We start from the raw sequence: 16,283 nt of genomic DNA on the forward strand, positions 1-16,283 counted from the left end.
GCTGATCTACAGTAGGAGCGCTGATCTTCAGTAGGACTGCTGATCTACAGTAGGAGCGCTGATATACAGTAGGAGTGCTGATCTTCAGTAGGACTGCTGATCTTCAGTAGGAGTGCTGATCTTCAGTAGGACTGCTGATCTACAGTAGGAGCGCTGATATACAGTAGGAGCGCTGATCTACAGTAGGACTGCTGATCTACAGTAGGAGCGCTGATCTACAGTAGGACTGCTGATCTACAGTAGGAGAGCTGATCTACAGTAGGAGAGCTGAACTACAGTAGGAGCGCTGATCTACAGTAGGACTGCTGATCTACAGTAGGAGAGCTGAACTACAGTAGGGCTGCTGATCTACAGTAGGAGAGCTGATCTACAGTAGGAGAGCTGAACTACAGTAGGAGTGCTGATCTTCAGTAGGACTGCTGATCTACAGTAGGAGTGCTGATCTTCAGTAGGAGCGCTGATCTACAGTAGGAGCGCTGATCTACAGTAGGACTGCTGATCTACAGTAGGAGAGCTGAACTACAGTAGGAGCGCTGATCTTCAGTAGGAGAGCTGATCTACAGTAGGAGCGCTGATATACAGTAGGAGCGCTGATCTACAGTAGGAGAGCTGATCTACAGTAGGAGAGCTGATCTACAGTAGTAGTGCTGATCTTCAGTAGGAGCGCTGATCTACAGTAGGACTGCTGATCTACAGTAGGAGAGCTGATCTTCAGTAGGAGAGCTGAACTACAGTAGGGCTGCTGATCTACAGTAGGAGAGCTGATCTACAGTAGGAGAGCTGAACTACAGTAGGAGTGCTGATCTTCAGTAGGACTGCTGATCTACAGTAGGAGTGCTGATCTTCAGTAGGAGCGCTGATCTACAGTAGGAGCGCTGATCTACAGTAGGACTGCTGATCTACAGTAGGAGAGCTGATCTACAGTAGGAGAGCTGAACTACAGTAGGAGCGCTGATCTTCAGTAGGAGAGCTGATCTACAGTAGGAGCGCTGATATACAGTAGGAGCGCTGATCTACAGTAGGAGAGCTGATCTACAGTAGTAGTGCTGATCTTCAGTAGGAGAGCTGACCTACAGTAGTAGTGCTGATCTTCAGTAGGACTGCTGATCTACAGTAGGAGCGCTGATATACAGTAGGAGAGCTGATCTTCAGTAGGAGAGTTGATCTACAGTAGGACTGCTGATCTACAGTAGGAGAGCTGAACTACAGTAGGAGAGTTGATCTACAGTAGGAGCGCTGATCTACAGTCAGCTCCTGATACCAAAACGGCCACAAACACGGGAGAGATCTGATCTGGGACCAGCCCTCTGACTCCGGACGGCCTTTAGCGCTGGAGCCTGAAGCGGAAGTGAGGCAAGTCAGCTGACTGCAGCATGTGATCTGGAGGAGAGGAGGACGGACAGCAGCTCGGCCTTTCAGTCGGTTTATTTAGACATCGTCGCTGCGCTGAACGGTGATGGCTGGACGGGGTAAACTGATCGCCGTGATAGGAGACGAGGACACCTGCACCGGGTTTCTGCTCGGGGGGATCGGGGAGCTGAACAAAAACCGCAAACCCAACTTCTTAGTGGTGGAGAAGGACACCAGCATCACGGAGATCGAGGAGACCTTCAAGTGAGACCTTCATCTCCGTCTCGGCCAGACCGTGTCGGGTTGTGACCCATGATTTTTACTCGCTTGTGTAAAGTGTGAAATACAGCTGTGTTAGTGTTGTGTGTGTGGTGGGCTTCTCTCATTAGCTTAGCTTAGCTTAGCTTAGCTTAGCTTAGCTTAGCTTAGCTTAGCCGCCTGGGTAATACTAAACCATTTCAGCTGAGCTGGTTCTGTCGCTCGGCCTGCGTCTCTTTACTGCGGCTAAAGAACTAAAACAAACCCGAACCCACCTTTAACTGTGCTACTGGACCTCTAAACGGCCGCTGGTGTGAGAAATCCGGTCATTACGCAGCATTAGTGTGAAATGACCAGCTGTCCCTCCTTTATGTGGAAGTGCTCAGTTCATGTGACCTGAGAGCTGCTTGACATTCACATTTTCCATCCCACCTTAAATAGTGCAGTTATGAGAGCTGCTTAAGGCCCAGCGTTGCAGATGTACACTCACTGGCCACTGCTAGTAAAAGGCTGGACCCCCTTTTGCCTTCAGAGCTGTCTTAATTCTTCATGGCAGACTTTCAACAAGGTGCTGGAAACGTTCCTCAGAGATTTTGGTTGGTTATTTGAATTCCTGCTGTCTTTCTATCATCTGGAACCAGTCTGCCCATTCTCCTCTGACCTCTCACATCAACAAGCCATTTTCGTCCACACAACTGACCGCTCACTGGATATTTCCTCTTTTTCGGACCGTTCTCTGTAAACCCTAGAGATGGTTGTGCGTGAAAATCCCAGCAGATCAGCAGTTTCTGAAATACTCAGACCAGCCCGTCTGGCACTAACAACCACGCCACGTTCAAAGTCCCTTAAATCCCCTTTCTTCCCCCGTTCTGATGCTCGGTCTGCACTTCAGCAAGTTGTCTTGACCACCTCTACAGGCCTAAATACACTGAGTTGCGGCCGTGTGATTGGCTGAGTAGCTATTTGTCTTAACAAGCAGTTGAACCTAATAAAGTGGCCGGTGAGTGTATATTTATACACATTGAAATCGAATTGGCCAGTGTTTTTTCTTTTTTTTTTTTTAATCTGAATTTTCCATTCCATCTTAAATAGGGCTGCAGTCACTGTAACTTTCCCTCTGGATGTTTCTGTGAATACGTTTGGCCCGTGTGTCATGCCGGTCAGTGCATTGAGCTGTGATAAATCTTGTTGTGGCTGTTTTCTGTACATCTCAAGTCTTGTTCGTTCATTGCCACAGGAGTTTCCTGGCTCGCAGTGACATCGGGATCATCCTCATCAACCAGTTCATCGCAGAGATGATCCGCCATGCCATAGATGCCCATATGCAGTCCATCCCTGCCGTGTTGGAAATCCCCTCGAAAGAGCACCCATACGACGCTTCCAAAGACTCCATCCTGCGCAGGGCTAAGGGCATGTTCTCCGCAGAAGATTTCCGATAAGACAGACCCCCGGTGGGATCATGGCCTAGTCAGGAGAGAGGATGGGAGAGGGAGCATTGGGGATGCACTGGCTGTTAATGGGAACTAGGTTAAGAGCAGCTAAGAATCTGTTGGTACTTGTCAGGTCGCTCTCCCATGCCTTGCCTGAGCTAGGCTGAATCTAGAACGCTCCTGTCAGTGTATATTGTTAATGTGTGTGTTTTTTCCTGTCTCTCTCTCTCTCTCTGTGTTGTGTTTGAAGATCAGAAATATGAAATACGTTTACTGGTGCTCAGTGATGTAATTGCTGTTGTGTTTTTTAAGGCACATAAAGACGTTTTTTTTTTTCTTTTTTTTTTCTTTGATTCACTTAAATATAAGTTATATAACTATATAATCCATCCAGCTTTAAGTAAACATAGGTGGTTTATGCAGTCATAACATTCCTTATCATTAATTCTAACATACCATAGAGTTTAACTAGATTTCAGTCACATTTGTGTAATAAAATGATTCAGATGCTACTTGTTTTAACAAATGTGTTAACTTATTTGTTGAGAACTGTAAGGAACGGTCATGTTCATTAAAGAGGAGATATCAGACCGGCTCTCCTGCTCACTGTTTGATTGCTGTCACTTTCATTGTTTCGTATGAAATATCTTTGTAAATCATGTTTTTTTTTGGTTCGCATACAGTAGATTTATAGTGTGAACACTGCTGTTGTAAATGGTACAAAAGTCAGGCCTAATGAAAAGTCCAACTACTGACCACTCTGTGTAACGACCTTGATGGATGCCAATCAGATAATACAATATAATAAACAGACTTGCTAAGAATGACGGCTGTTTCTCCGAACTGGGGTCCTATTTTTATGCCTGGCACCAGATGTTCCTGGAAATGAGCAGATGTTTCAGATTCTGTGAGGGTCACACGTTTATGTTTCATTGTTTGCTTGATAGCTTTGTGGTTCAGCCCCTTGCTCTAAACAGGCCAGTTTCGAATCCTATAACATTTAAAATGGAAAATTACCTTTGACACAGTTTTTCAGCCCAGCATTAAGTCTGATCTGCGTCTAGACTAAAGGGGTTTGGAGGTAGTTTAAAACAAAGCCTCTCTTGTTAATGCCCAGGCTTGAAGCCACGGTCAAATGCAGCGTCAGTCCTGCCTATGCATTTTCCAAAATCCAGAAGGAAGAGATCGGATCAGTTTCCCGCAGTATTTTGTCTCACTGTTTGATGTTTGGGCTTCTGTTACTCTGCATACATGACTGTGGATTTCATGCAAATCTAGTCTGCAGTTTATTCTAAAGGACTACGCCAGAGGATCGTCAGTGGTCAGTTAGGTGAGTCCTGAGTATATATCTGAAAAAGATTAACTGGCTGACAGATTCAAGTCAAGAGGCTTTCGAAGTACACAGTGGAGTGAAATTACGTTCCTCCAGGAACGTCATGGTGCAACAAGGAACATTCATTCATTTATGCAATGTTAAAAACACCAAGCAAAAAAGCCAATGTTGTGACATCAGTGGTTCTCTGTGGTCCTGGACATCCCCTGTTTATGCTTTTCCTGTATTTTAGCTCACTAAGGGTTTGTTACTTAGCAGATTATTTGTATCAGGTGTGTTGAGAACAGGGAAAACCTCTTAATACTGATCTAGTTTGGTGTCACTGATACATCCACAGCTAAATGTTTGTGTGTGTGTGTGTGTGTGTGTGTGTGTGTGGACTGTTTCTGAACATTTGGGGGCCTCAACATCCCACATCCTACCTGCCCCAATTATATTCTTTTGTATGCAATAATAGAACAAGAGTTATTATTATTCCTTGTTAGAGAAACAATTTAAGAAAACTTCTAGACTTGCTGCACTGTTTGACAAATAATATTAAATAAAATATATAGTTGATGACAGAAACAAAGCCACCTATATCAGTTTGTCATTATTTAGCATTATTTAGTTAACTTATATATATATATATATATATATATATATATATATATATATATATATATATATATGATGAACAGAACAACAGAAACAGTCCAAAATAACTTTATGCATATATATTTTTCTGTAAACATTAATGCACAATGTCTGTTTATTGCTGATTTTATGACTGATATTGGAAAATAAAATGTGTCAAAACTTTTTTCTTCTTCTAATATTAAATATGTTAGAAATGATTTATTTCCCAAGACACTAAAGGCAAATCTAGTTTTATGGCCTAGAAAACCATCTAAACTAATTGCATGTTACATAAGCTACACCAACAGATATTAAAATAGTTTAGAAAACGATTAAACACTTTATTCTAAATAAACCATTTTGAATTGTAGCACAGATCTCATTAAATAAACTTTCAGAACTGGAGCAGGTTTTTCAGAAGACCACCAGCTGTGTAATAATAACAGCAGGTTTCTTCATATATTGTCATATGCAAAGTGCAAAGTGTACAGTTGCTTTTTGGCTGAATTGAGCAAATATATGTGATATTTTCACAAAGAAAACCAAATAAATTTGTTATTTAAGATTTACTATATATATATATATATATATATATATATATATATATATATATATATATATATATATATATATATATATATATATTGCTGTTGGAAGAAAATCTTGTATCTCCATTTCTGTCATTTTTTTGAGTTTTTGATATAATTTGAAAGTATCTGTTACTCTTTACGTTGTTTGTAAATTTTATGATGTATGGCCTTAAAGAAATGACCCAAAACGACATGGGAAAAATTCTGGTTCCATTGACTTACATTGAAACTCAAGTATGTTTTTTCCTTCTCCTGTAAAGTCACTATTTTGGAGATATGAGGTTTATATATATAGACAGAGAGAGAGCTTGTTGGAATGCAATCCTGAAATGGTTGCTTTCTGTGAAAAATAGGATATTTGTCATCAGTGAAAGTAAGAGGAGGCCAAGGCCATACACACAGAGCAGAAGGAAAACACCCTTGAGATCTCTTCTGTATCTGTGCTAATGAGACACTGTACTTGATTAATTGCGTAATGCTGTCACTGAGAAGGAACAACAATGTTCACAACACGGACAAAGACCTATTAATCTAATCCGTTGTTCTCTTTCTTTTTTTTTTTTTTTTTTGGTGAGAGCATGTGTCCTTGTCTCTTGCTGCACCCACTGGCCAGACCTGTGAGAACTGTCCACATAGATAGCGCTATGTGTCAAAGATGGGAGATAAACAGGCACTGATTAATTGTGGGAGTGATTATGATGTATAAATGCATTGCAGTCGTCTGATCCAGACTCATTTGTTCATCACTCCGCCAGTATGCTCTCTGCCTGGGCCTGCGGTGTACTGCTCCTGGGGTTTATTGTTGGATCACCACTCCACCACAGTGACACAAAGAACAGCACAAGGTAAGATACCAATAACCACAGTGAGCTCCATCAAAGCTGGGACCTTATTTGTTATGTCAGCCTTTTCTAATACTTTACAGGTATTTCAATGCCTGACTCCAAAACAAAAGACTAAAGTTCAGTGTCTTTTTCCTTCCCTGTAGCGATAATGCGGTACCTCCCCATCCAGTGAACTCCTCCAACGCTACTGTGTAAGTATAATGCTCCATCAATTTCATGCTTGGATATTAACTGGAAGGTTTTATTAGCCAGTACATTATGTTTGACTGTTTGCCACTGATATGCTTAGTTTCCTTAAAGGGGAATTCCACCAATATTTCAAAATTTCTGCATAATTCTGTTATGGAGATGTGAACAAAGTCATTCAGAGTGATTTAATGTGAAATGCTCCATTCTACAGAGAATTATCAGCCTAGGTGTCTTGAGTCCTTAATAACCAAGTGTGATGTTGTCTACAATGCAAATATAACCATTTTATGCGCTGTACAAAGCCACCAGTGTCTTCAGAGCTTTAATACAGTATGTAATGTTGATAGCGGCAAAATAGTGATGAATCTGGAATTTGGTGAGGAATATTCTGCCTCATACCACCATTCACGTACCTCTACACCAGGAAAGGCTTTCTAAAAAAGGCAACGATTTGTACTCTTAAAGCTGTAGTGTACTCGTAAACCACATCACTGTATCACCTCTCCTGTTAACACTCACTGTGCAATATATAATAACTTGCTGCCGTAATGACATTTTCACTGTGCGCTTTACTTTGTAATATTGCTGCATCTCCTAGTTATGTTTATACACATTATGCTTTTAGCTTACTTAATGCCACTCAGTGCCTATTATCAGGTAAATACAGCAAATCTGTCTCATACGCTGTAAATATACAAATAGATATACTTTATTTCTACTCTTATGTCTATTTGCTCAGTATATGTAAGTTTATATGAAATCAAGGGGATCAATAAAGTTCTATCTACCCATCTATTTCAAACAGTAACTTTCTGTGAAGGAGCTTTTAGAAGCATTAAACGCTTCAGACATCTGGTTCCATTTAATTATACAGACAATTTGAAAAAATCTGTGGCATTTCACTTTAATAGCATGTTTTGGGGTCATTATGTTTCCACAGCTTTCTGATATTTACACAAATTTTAAGGCATTTAAAGAAAACCCAAACATTCCTGAATAACTGTTAATACATTTAGGCCTCCTTTATTAAACACTTGCATTTCAAGCAGGATTTATCGAAGCCAAGTAAACACGCAACATCTTCCAGAGTTTATGCACTTCAGCCAGTGATAAACGAGCAAGGCATCCTGGAGAATTAGCTCAAAATAAGTGGCTGAATTAAGTCTCATCTGTTTATAAGACTTTGTCTCAAAACTTCACTTAGAACATTTTGTGTTCTAGCCCATAACAGTGGTTGCAAAGCTGGGTAGACTGTGTTTAAACAGTTCAAACAGGAGGCATTAACTTTATACAAGCTCATTTTTCTCACAACTTATACTTGTATGCAAAGGTTGGTGCGTCCCTGGTCGAATTACATGTATATTTTGTGCTTTATTTTTTCCAGTATGTTAGACTCAGCAAATAAATGGAAATTGTGCACTAGAAATCGAAGAACGATGGCACATTTATGTTTGTTTATGGGGGAATTCCACCTCATTTTAAATGGTTTGGTGTGAAATGGTTCATTTGTAGAGAATCTCACTGACTCGCATGCCTTTACAGTGGTGGTGACTGGAACCAGGAGTCACAGTGTCTACAACACAAATATAGATATTTTATTTACCATCCAAAACCACCAGTAAATCTACATGTGTCTTCTGGGTTTGTTAGTATAGGTATGAGTATTATGAGTATCCTATTTTGCATCAACCTCCATGTATCATTATGTCCTGTTTGCATTTTTTAAAAATACATTTTAGGCCCAAAGCTTTTCTCAGAAAGGTTCAGAACGGTGTTTCAAGCATCAGGCAGAGTATTTGTAACCATTTAATGGAATAACTTTCTGTGAGGGAGCTTTTAGTTGTCTGGTTCCCATCATAACCATTGTGAACAATTCTGACTCTGTATGTTTCTCTAAAACAGAGCATTTCACACCAAACCACTCCGAATGACTTTGTTTACATCTTAATTCTTTGATTATGTGGACATTTTGAAAAATAAAGGGAATTCCCCTTAATTTCACTTAGAAAATCAGCAAAACATGTCATTTGACCAGGACCCCAAGAGAGGACTAAACACAAAATATCCTCAAGAAATGAAAATCAGTGAAAGGTGACCTTTATTTTTTATTTTCAGCTGAAGTGCGTGAGCGTACCATACAGTGTGGCAGCAGCATAGAAATAGACACAAGAAACAAGGCAAACGCTATTTTATGATTAAGAGATACTTTATTAATCCCACAAATGGGGAAATTCCCCCTCTGCATTTAACCCATCCATGAAGTGAAACACCACATACACTCTAGTGAATAGACACACACACTAGGGGGCAATTGGGGGTTAGGTGTCTTGCTCAAGGACACCTCAGTCATGTGCTGTCAGCCCTGGGGACAGGACCAGTTCCATAACCTCCAGCCCACGACTGCCCCCTTTTACTGAACAGGCACGCCATTACTAATTGTCAGTAAAATGGCTAAGATAGCAGGCAGGTCCCATTCAACCACACAACTCACCTTCATCCGTGCCGTCAGTTGATTCCGATTGAGCTCCTGACCTGGAAAACTGCTTCAGATTGTGGAAATTTGTCGCAAGGGTCAAATCAGGCTTAAAATCAGACAAATAATTATGTAGTGTATTCCCAACCTAATCTAACAAAAACAACCTCCTACCGCAAATGTGGCGCCTCCCAAGAGGCTCCTCGCACAGGCCCCTGTATGGCCACACCCTCCGTGCTCCCACAGCAATGCAAGCCAGCATGTGCGATGCTATAATAGTTAGTTTGTCTTTACTAATTACTTTTAGAGGTTGTTGTGGAGGAACCGTGGATAAAATGAAGGATGGTTTGTGTCTCAGACAGACAAAAGTAACAGGTGCACATGATAGCGTACTGTGTTTTTTCCCCAGTGACTGTGAAGGCCCCTTCTGTGGTTCCTCCCAGAACAACACTGAGTCAGAGTGAGTGTCTTGTGCACAGCCATATGCCATGCCTGTTTGTAACACAGGTGACTATATTACCAAGACCCACCTGCTATAAATGCCTCACAGCGGCAGCACTGATTCAGAATCAGCTCCTTCATCCAAACAGTCAGTCTTACTCAGTGTCATATGACACACTACAGCACAGGAAGCTTGGACAAAACAAGACAAAGTCAAGAAATCACAACAACAGGTCTTAGATGCTGTCAATTAGGACATGTTTTGCAGTGGTGTATTTGCACCTTGAAACCTCAAACACAAACTACAGGCTGTTATTCACAGCTTTTGTTGCTTTTATGGTAGTTGCACTTAAGTATTTTCATAGTTTTGCAGTAGACTTGTGGCTATAATGGTATAGATATAACCAATATTACAATTTGACTATATAATAAACACACTACTGGATTTACTTCAGTGCTACTTTTTGAGTTATGCTGCACCTAAAAGGTACTTAAATGCATTTAAAATAAACACATTTTACAAGTTGTATTTAAGCATCCTTTTGTACAACATAATTAGGTATACACTTATATATATATATATATATATATATATATATATATACCTATAGGTTACCTAAGTAATGTAAACACATCTTCTATGCCTACAAGTGCTTGTCTACTTTATATTGGTGTCATTGCAATATCTACAACTGGTGTTGCAATGAAGTTAACTTAAACAGTTGCTATGACCCAAATGTTGCATCAGCTCTCACCATAAAATTAGTTTTTATAAGACGTTTGTATTTATCTTGCTCAACACATGGAAGGTACCTTTTTTATTTTTGTTTTCCAAAACCTTTGGATTATATCTTTAAATGCATTCAACATCATTTCGTAGGTAGTTATTATTTGCTGTTTTGCTGACAAATTAGAGAATGTTTAAAAATGTCATTGTAAAGGCCAGCAGGTTTAATGAGCACTATTGGTACCGTGGCCTTTTCACACTGTCAGTGCACAACACCACTCCACACCTAACGTGCAGCAATTATCACAGCGAAAGGAGCAGGGCTGCAGTTGATAAACACGCACACAACATGTGCTTGACCTTCATCAAAAACAGCCTTACACAGTCCAATGCAAAAGTTTGAACATCTCCGGTCGACCTACACATTTTTGTTGATTTTCCAGGTGAAACGATGTTAACACACCCCCTACGCTGAACTCAATTCTACACATTTAATGCACATTTCTTGACTATTGGCCGAATTCAACATACCAGAAAAAATATACATAAAAGCCCATCTGTACAAAAGATATGGCATATTGTTATTTTAGAAGCCAACGCGATATGGTACAAAACACATTCAAATATTAAAAAGCACAATTTCTATTTGCCTGCTGAGTAACATAAAATACGAATATGTGACATAATTTTTCCCAAGGCCACAATTTCTATTCCATTTTTGTTAAATTGGGTCATATAAATGGTTGTACTGAAACTAAAACATGTCCTTTTTTATTTTTACCAGAAATGCTACATTAATTTCCAGTGGAAAAAGGTGGGTGGTCCTGTTTTTATAACATCTCCATTCAGGAGGGGACGTGATGCTCATTAACGGTTTTAATGAAATCTAGGGTGCTTATAAAGGTAATTGTGTAATGCCCTATTAAACGTCTCTGAGGTCCTGATCATACGTGAGCAGTGAGACATACAGCTGTTCACACCTGCCAGTTCCTTGCATCATGAATTGATCTCCAGGTTTTGTGACTGGAGGAGGGTACCACCCACATTCACGTTGATCTCTGTCTGTGGTTATTGTCAGACAACAAATGTACCTGCGAGTCGGTGTAAACGAAAGGGCTGCTACAAACATTTAGACTGCACGAACTGCTAATGGGACTTGTAAACAAATGGTGCTCAATAAAAAAGGACGGTTCTTCAAGGGTTCCTTAGTCAAAGCAATGGTTATATTGATTTGATACTTACATGGTTCTTTGTATGGTGAAATGGTTCTTCATATTGATGGAGTGTGTTGTTCTACTATTGTTCTGATGTCAAACTAACTGCTTTGTAGATACTTTGACTCACGTATGAGTTACATTCAACTAAACATCTACTAAATGCTCTTTAACTCTAAACCTACTCTAATCCTAACTCTAACCTTAACCTCAAACGAAAACCTAAGCCCAACCCTCACCTGGTCCAAATCCTAACCCTAACCCCACTACACAACAGATAGTTTGTTAACAATTTAAACATCTGTGGATAATCTATAGGGGTCTATAGTGGACTATCCATATAAAGTGATACCAAAGGCTCTACAGATCTAAAGAACCACTTCACCATACAATTAAACCTTAAAATGGTTCAATGTAGAACTAACAAAATCATTGCCTTTACTCAAGAACCCTTGAAGAACCATCTTTTTCAGGTGTATGGAGGAGGTGGAACAAATGAAGCTAGGAAGCTGCTTTGGTTTTTGTTGTGATGATACCGTTGATTAAAGCGGTGCTGTTGAAGACGTATGAAGACGCTTTAATGTAACATGTTGTGGTCGGTTGCATTCCTGACTGCCTCCGAAGGTGGCTTGAGCGATCGGATCACACACTTGTTTTTAACGCTAACTAGATGACCCAGAATGCATGTTATAAGTGTGAATGGGGCCTGAGATGTTTCTGAGACAACGTGCAGCTGCAGCTGTCAGGAGAGCTGAGTGGAGATTAAAATATGGCAAGAATAAAAACTGTATATCACAAACCTCTCAGTGCTTTCATTAGAACAGGCACGACATGTAAAATACTCTGGCTCACTTTCTTCTCTGACTGCTGTGTCTTGCCTTGACCCTCCCTTGTGTGTGTGCGTCACTCACTCAAGTCTCAGTGCTTATCATAACGGACAGATCTGATTGGCTGGGTAGTGTCATGTGTGATATTTACAATGCATGCGATTGGTCTGTGAGTTTCGTGGGCTGCTAAACTGCTACCATAATGACTAGAAATGTTACGCCGAATAAAATAGGACCACCCCTTCGAAATGAAACGATCTGTTATAGGTCCAGGTCTGGACCGCAGTCCGCCTATTAGATTTAGAAGCTTCTTCACACTCACAAATCTCTCATGATTATTTAGGGAACCAAAAGTATTTCTTCTGAGGCATCGCTCAAAAAACCTTTGTCACAGAAATTGCAGAAAATATGTTTCGATTGCGACAGTTCTCAATGTTCCACACTGATTTTCAGATCTTAGGACACATTTACTTCAAAACAATGAGATGTAACTGCTCAGCCTATAAAAGATTTTGTATGTATTTAGCTTATTACTGTCTATTAATGAGTTTTTAAAACAAATCATCATGTGTTTCTTGTAAATATCTAAGGTCTGAATACTGAATTGTTTTTATAAACATTTTTATTGTAGAAGCTGATCTGCTTGATTGGTCAATATGTCGAAAAATGCACTCAAATCGGATGGTATTTTAATCTGATTATAGTTTCAGGCTTTACACCCCAAATCTCCTGTATAGATTGTTATTTTATTAACAGTTACTTACTAAAAGAAGCCCTGTACACTTTTAAACTGTAGGTGTCTGTGTTCTCCTTAACATGAGTAACAATTTCCTTTCTCTTTTGTGCTCTTGATAGGATGTTTTTCCAGCTTCCCTCCCATGTGATCAGAAGGTGCTGATATGATCTTTGAATCACTGAGTTGTTTTCAGTGAGAGATTTATTTTCTCTATCTGGCTTCACTGAAAGTTGTTGATTTGACCTCAGCAGTGAATTGTAGAAGTATTTCTAAAGCAAAAGTGTTAAAATGTCCAATTTTGCCTTCAACTAACAACAGCCATGTATGTTTGTTTAGGTTTTCGGGGACTTCTCGAAAAGCAGGCTGCATTTTACCTACGTGTGCCGTGCACCACCTGTCTGAGAAGCTCCAGGCTGGAGATGAGTCAGCTGGAGATACCCATGACCCTTATGGGATAGGAAAGAGATGAGGGCCGAAAAGGAGGAGGATCTTTCTAACGCATTTATTCTGGAAAGAAAAATGAATTCATTAATAATTTCAGGGCTGCAACATTTTGGCAGCTGCGATTTTGATGATGTAACATAAGCCACCCAAGTAAGATTAAAAGTTATTCATACTGGACGGTTCTGTTGAAATGACCTTCCTTGTGTATCAACTGCTCTTTTTTTTTCTTAAATAAAATGATTTTCAGTTTTGTTTTAGTCAAGGGTAGAATTTTTGAACATAGTACATCATGTTTAGATTTTTTCCTTAAAAACGAGATAAAGCCTTAGAACGAAGTTTGAACACCACAGGCAAAATTAGGTTTTGTTGATTTTCTAAGTGAAAATACATTAACACATCCTGAGAACATAGTTCTACACATTTTAGTACACATTTCTTGCAGAGAACATACTTAAATATTGAATTTTCTGCAAGTTTTACTGCAATGTTTGTTTTTGTTTATTGTTTGTCTTTGTTAATTTGACATATTAAAAAATATGAACCTTTTTATATGCCTCAAGTAACATATTTTTTCCAATATTTTAAAGTGTTAAGTTCAGAAAATGAACAGTAATTGTGTATTAAGCTGCGCAGAGGTGTGCTCCTGAGAGGATCTGTAACTTACTTTTGTTTGAAAAATTTACAAAAATATGCAATTTGGTGTACCCAAACTTTTGTATACAGCTATGGACCATGAATGGTCAAACGGTTCTTCTGATAGATGGGGAATGTGTTGTATGTGGTTCTGTACAGAATATTTTTGAAAATGGTTCTGTATAATTAAGTGACACTTTTTAATCCCACAAATGGGATTTTAACCCATCTGTGAAGTGAAACACCACATACACACTAGTGAATAGACACACACTAAGGGGCAGTGAACACACTTGCCTGGAGTGGTGGGCATCTCTATCCATGGTACCCGGTTGGGAATTGGGGGTTAGGTGTCTTGCTCAAGGACACCTCAGTCATGTACTGTCGGCTCTGGGGATCGAACCGGCGACCTTCTGGTCATAAGGCCAGTTCCCTAACCTCCAGCCCACGACTGCCCCTATAGCACCAAAAAGTGTTCTGCTACTGTTACGATGTCAGACTTGTTACAGTAGAAGAACCCTATGTGGTACTATATAGAGCCATTTTTTGAAAAAGATTCTGTACAGAACCATATACAACACATTCCCCATCAATCAGAAGAACCGTTTCACCATGCAAAGAACCTTTTAAGCATGGAATGGTTCTATATTAAGCTTATGGTTCTATACAGAACAATTGCCTTTACTGAAAAACCATTCTTGTACCTTACCTCACTGAACAATCTACGAGATCCATCTTCTCACTATATTGGTTTACAGTCACAGAGTAGCTCGTCTTGTCACTCGCAACGTGTCAGCCATTCGCCATTGGTCAGTTTCTGACCACAGAACAACTGTTGACAAGATACAATCAGAGGCATTTCTACTGCGAGTTTGCCTGTGCTCCTCTGTCCTCTGACCTCTCACATCAACAAGGCATTTTCGTCCACACAACTGACTGCTCACTGGATATTTCCTCTTTTTCGGACCGTTCTCTGTAAACCCTAGAGATGGTTGTGTGTGAAAATCCCAGCAGATCAGCAGTTTCTGAAATACTCAGACCAGCCCGTCTGGCACCAACAACCACGCCACGTTCAAAGTCCCTTAAATCCCCTTTCTTCCCCGTTCTGATGCTCGGTCTGCACTTCAGCAAGCTGTCTTGACCACCTCTACATGCCTGAATGCAGTGAGTTGTGGCCGTGTGATTGGCTGATTAGCTATTTATGTTAACAAGCAACTGAACAGGTGTACCTAATAAAGTGGCCGGTGAGTGTAGATTCAGGTGAGCTCATGCTGGTTTGGAATGAAATAAGAAATGGGACAATAAATAAATAATACATAATGACTGTACAACCCTGCGATTAATCAAATTTTGAAAGGGTTCACAACCTCTGCCATTTCTGGGGGCAAACTGAGGGATAGAAGGATCCATGTAGGACGCATCCATGTCAGAGATCTTCAGCTACATGACAGCTAGTCATGTAGCTGCATGCCTTCATGTCCATCATATGTTTCAATGCAATTTGATCCACAACACCCCTTTCCCCCTGAGGCTCCAGAGGGTAGCCCCCTGGACTTTTGGTGTGATGCTTTGTGGGCTGAGGGTTGATCACTGTGTTGAATTGAGCTGCAGATTCACCTGAATACAACCATCTGGCTCTGATATTTGTCACTCATGTCCCTCAACATTTCAGGCAGGACGTTTAAGGGATCATGTCGTTTTCTACACGCCTGTTCTGGATGTAGATCTGATGACTTGGGACAGAGCACAGAGTGTTCATGTTACATATCAGAGTAAAAAAATGATTCCACATGAGATTTATTTTATTTGTTTCATTTTAATTGATGCTTAACGCTTGAAAGCATTGTCGGTGTAGAACCCAATGTACAGCACTGAATGTATGTCTGAATGTCCGAAGCTATTTCACAGTATTACAAACATCTGCACATGACACCCACATGTCCTCAGATACACAGACAAAGATGTGTAATCCAGTATTTAGCTGCACACAATATAAGGAACACTGGAAAAAGAACAGGAGCATTTCTTGAAAGTAAACAAACACAGTGTTCAGCAAACACTAGCTTGCATTGCTTCGTGTTCAAAGTTGCATTAAAGGTATCATCTGATTTTTAAAGAATGTATAATTTATTTGTCAAATGATTTCAGTCATTACATAAAAAAAACTGTCATCAA

General features: G+C 40.0%; 2 protein-coding genes across 4 annotated transcripts; both read left to right on the top strand.

The window, feature by feature from the left end:
* Positions 1-1,360: 1,360 nt before the first annotated feature.
* On the top strand, positions 1,361-3,633 carry atp6v1f (ATPase H+ transporting V1 subunit F). The gene is made up of 2 exons (XM_017706445.2): positions 1,361-1,614; positions 2,846-3,633. The coding sequence occupies exons 1-2, from the start codon at positions 1,457-1,459 to the stop codon at positions 3,045-3,047; spliced, it is 360 nt and encodes a 119-aa protein (XP_017561934.1). The 5' UTR covers positions 1,361-1,456; the 3' UTR covers positions 3,048-3,633.
* A 380-nt stretch (positions 3,634-4,013) lies between these two features.
* zgc:193726 (uncharacterized protein LOC561161 homolog) lies at positions 4,014-14,021 on the top strand. 3 transcript variants are annotated; one of them, XM_037542699.1, is made up of 7 exons: positions 4,014-4,368; positions 6,335-6,424; positions 6,568-6,615; positions 9,496-9,546; positions 11,039-11,068; positions 13,151-13,186; positions 13,368-14,021. In XM_037542699.1, the coding sequence occupies exons 2-7, from the start codon at positions 6,336-6,338 to the stop codon at positions 13,498-13,500; spliced, it is 387 nt and encodes a 128-aa protein (XP_037398596.1). In that variant the 5' UTR covers positions 4,014-4,368; position 6,335; the 3' UTR covers positions 13,501-14,021. The 3 variants fall into 3 exon arrangements, with proteins under 3 accessions (XP_037398596.1, XP_037398597.1, XP_037398595.1); XM_037542698.1 differs by lacking the exon at positions 4,014-4,368 and having other exon boundaries at positions 6,230-6,424; XM_037542700.1 differs by lacking the exons at positions 4,014-4,368; positions 9,496-9,546 and having other exon boundaries at positions 6,225-6,424.
* The last annotated feature ends 2,262 nt before the right edge of the window (positions 14,022-16,283 follow it).

Source organism: Pygocentrus nattereri, chromosome 11 (genome assembly GCF_015220715.1).
Source record: "Pygocentrus nattereri isolate fPygNat1 chromosome 11, fPygNat1.pri, whole genome shotgun sequence".
NCBI lineage: Eukaryota > Metazoa > Chordata > Actinopteri > Characiformes > Serrasalmidae > Pygocentrus > Pygocentrus nattereri.

Bases quoted from the DNA above. Each gene is read 5' to 3' on its own strand.
- atp6v1f (XM_017706445.2), top strand. From the start codon at position 1,457: ATGGCTGGACGGGGTAAACTGATCGCCGTGATAGGAGACGAGGACACC. The intron at 1,615-2,845 runs GTGAGACCTTCA...TCATTGCCACAG, and splicing joins GAGATCGAGGAGACCTTCAA to GAGTTTCCTGGCTCGCAGTG.
- zgc:193726 (XM_037542699.1), top strand. From the start codon at position 6,336: ATGCTCTCTGCCTGGGCCTGCGGTGTACTGCTCCTGGGGTTTATTGTT. The intron at 6,616-9,495 runs GTAAGTATAATG...TTTTTTCCCCAG, and splicing joins AACTCCTCCAACGCTACTGT to TGACTGTGAAGGCCCCTTCT. The intron at 13,187-13,367 runs GTGCTGATATGA...ATGTTTGTTTAG, and splicing joins CCCTCCCATGTGATCAGAAG to GTTTTCGGGGACTTCTCGAA.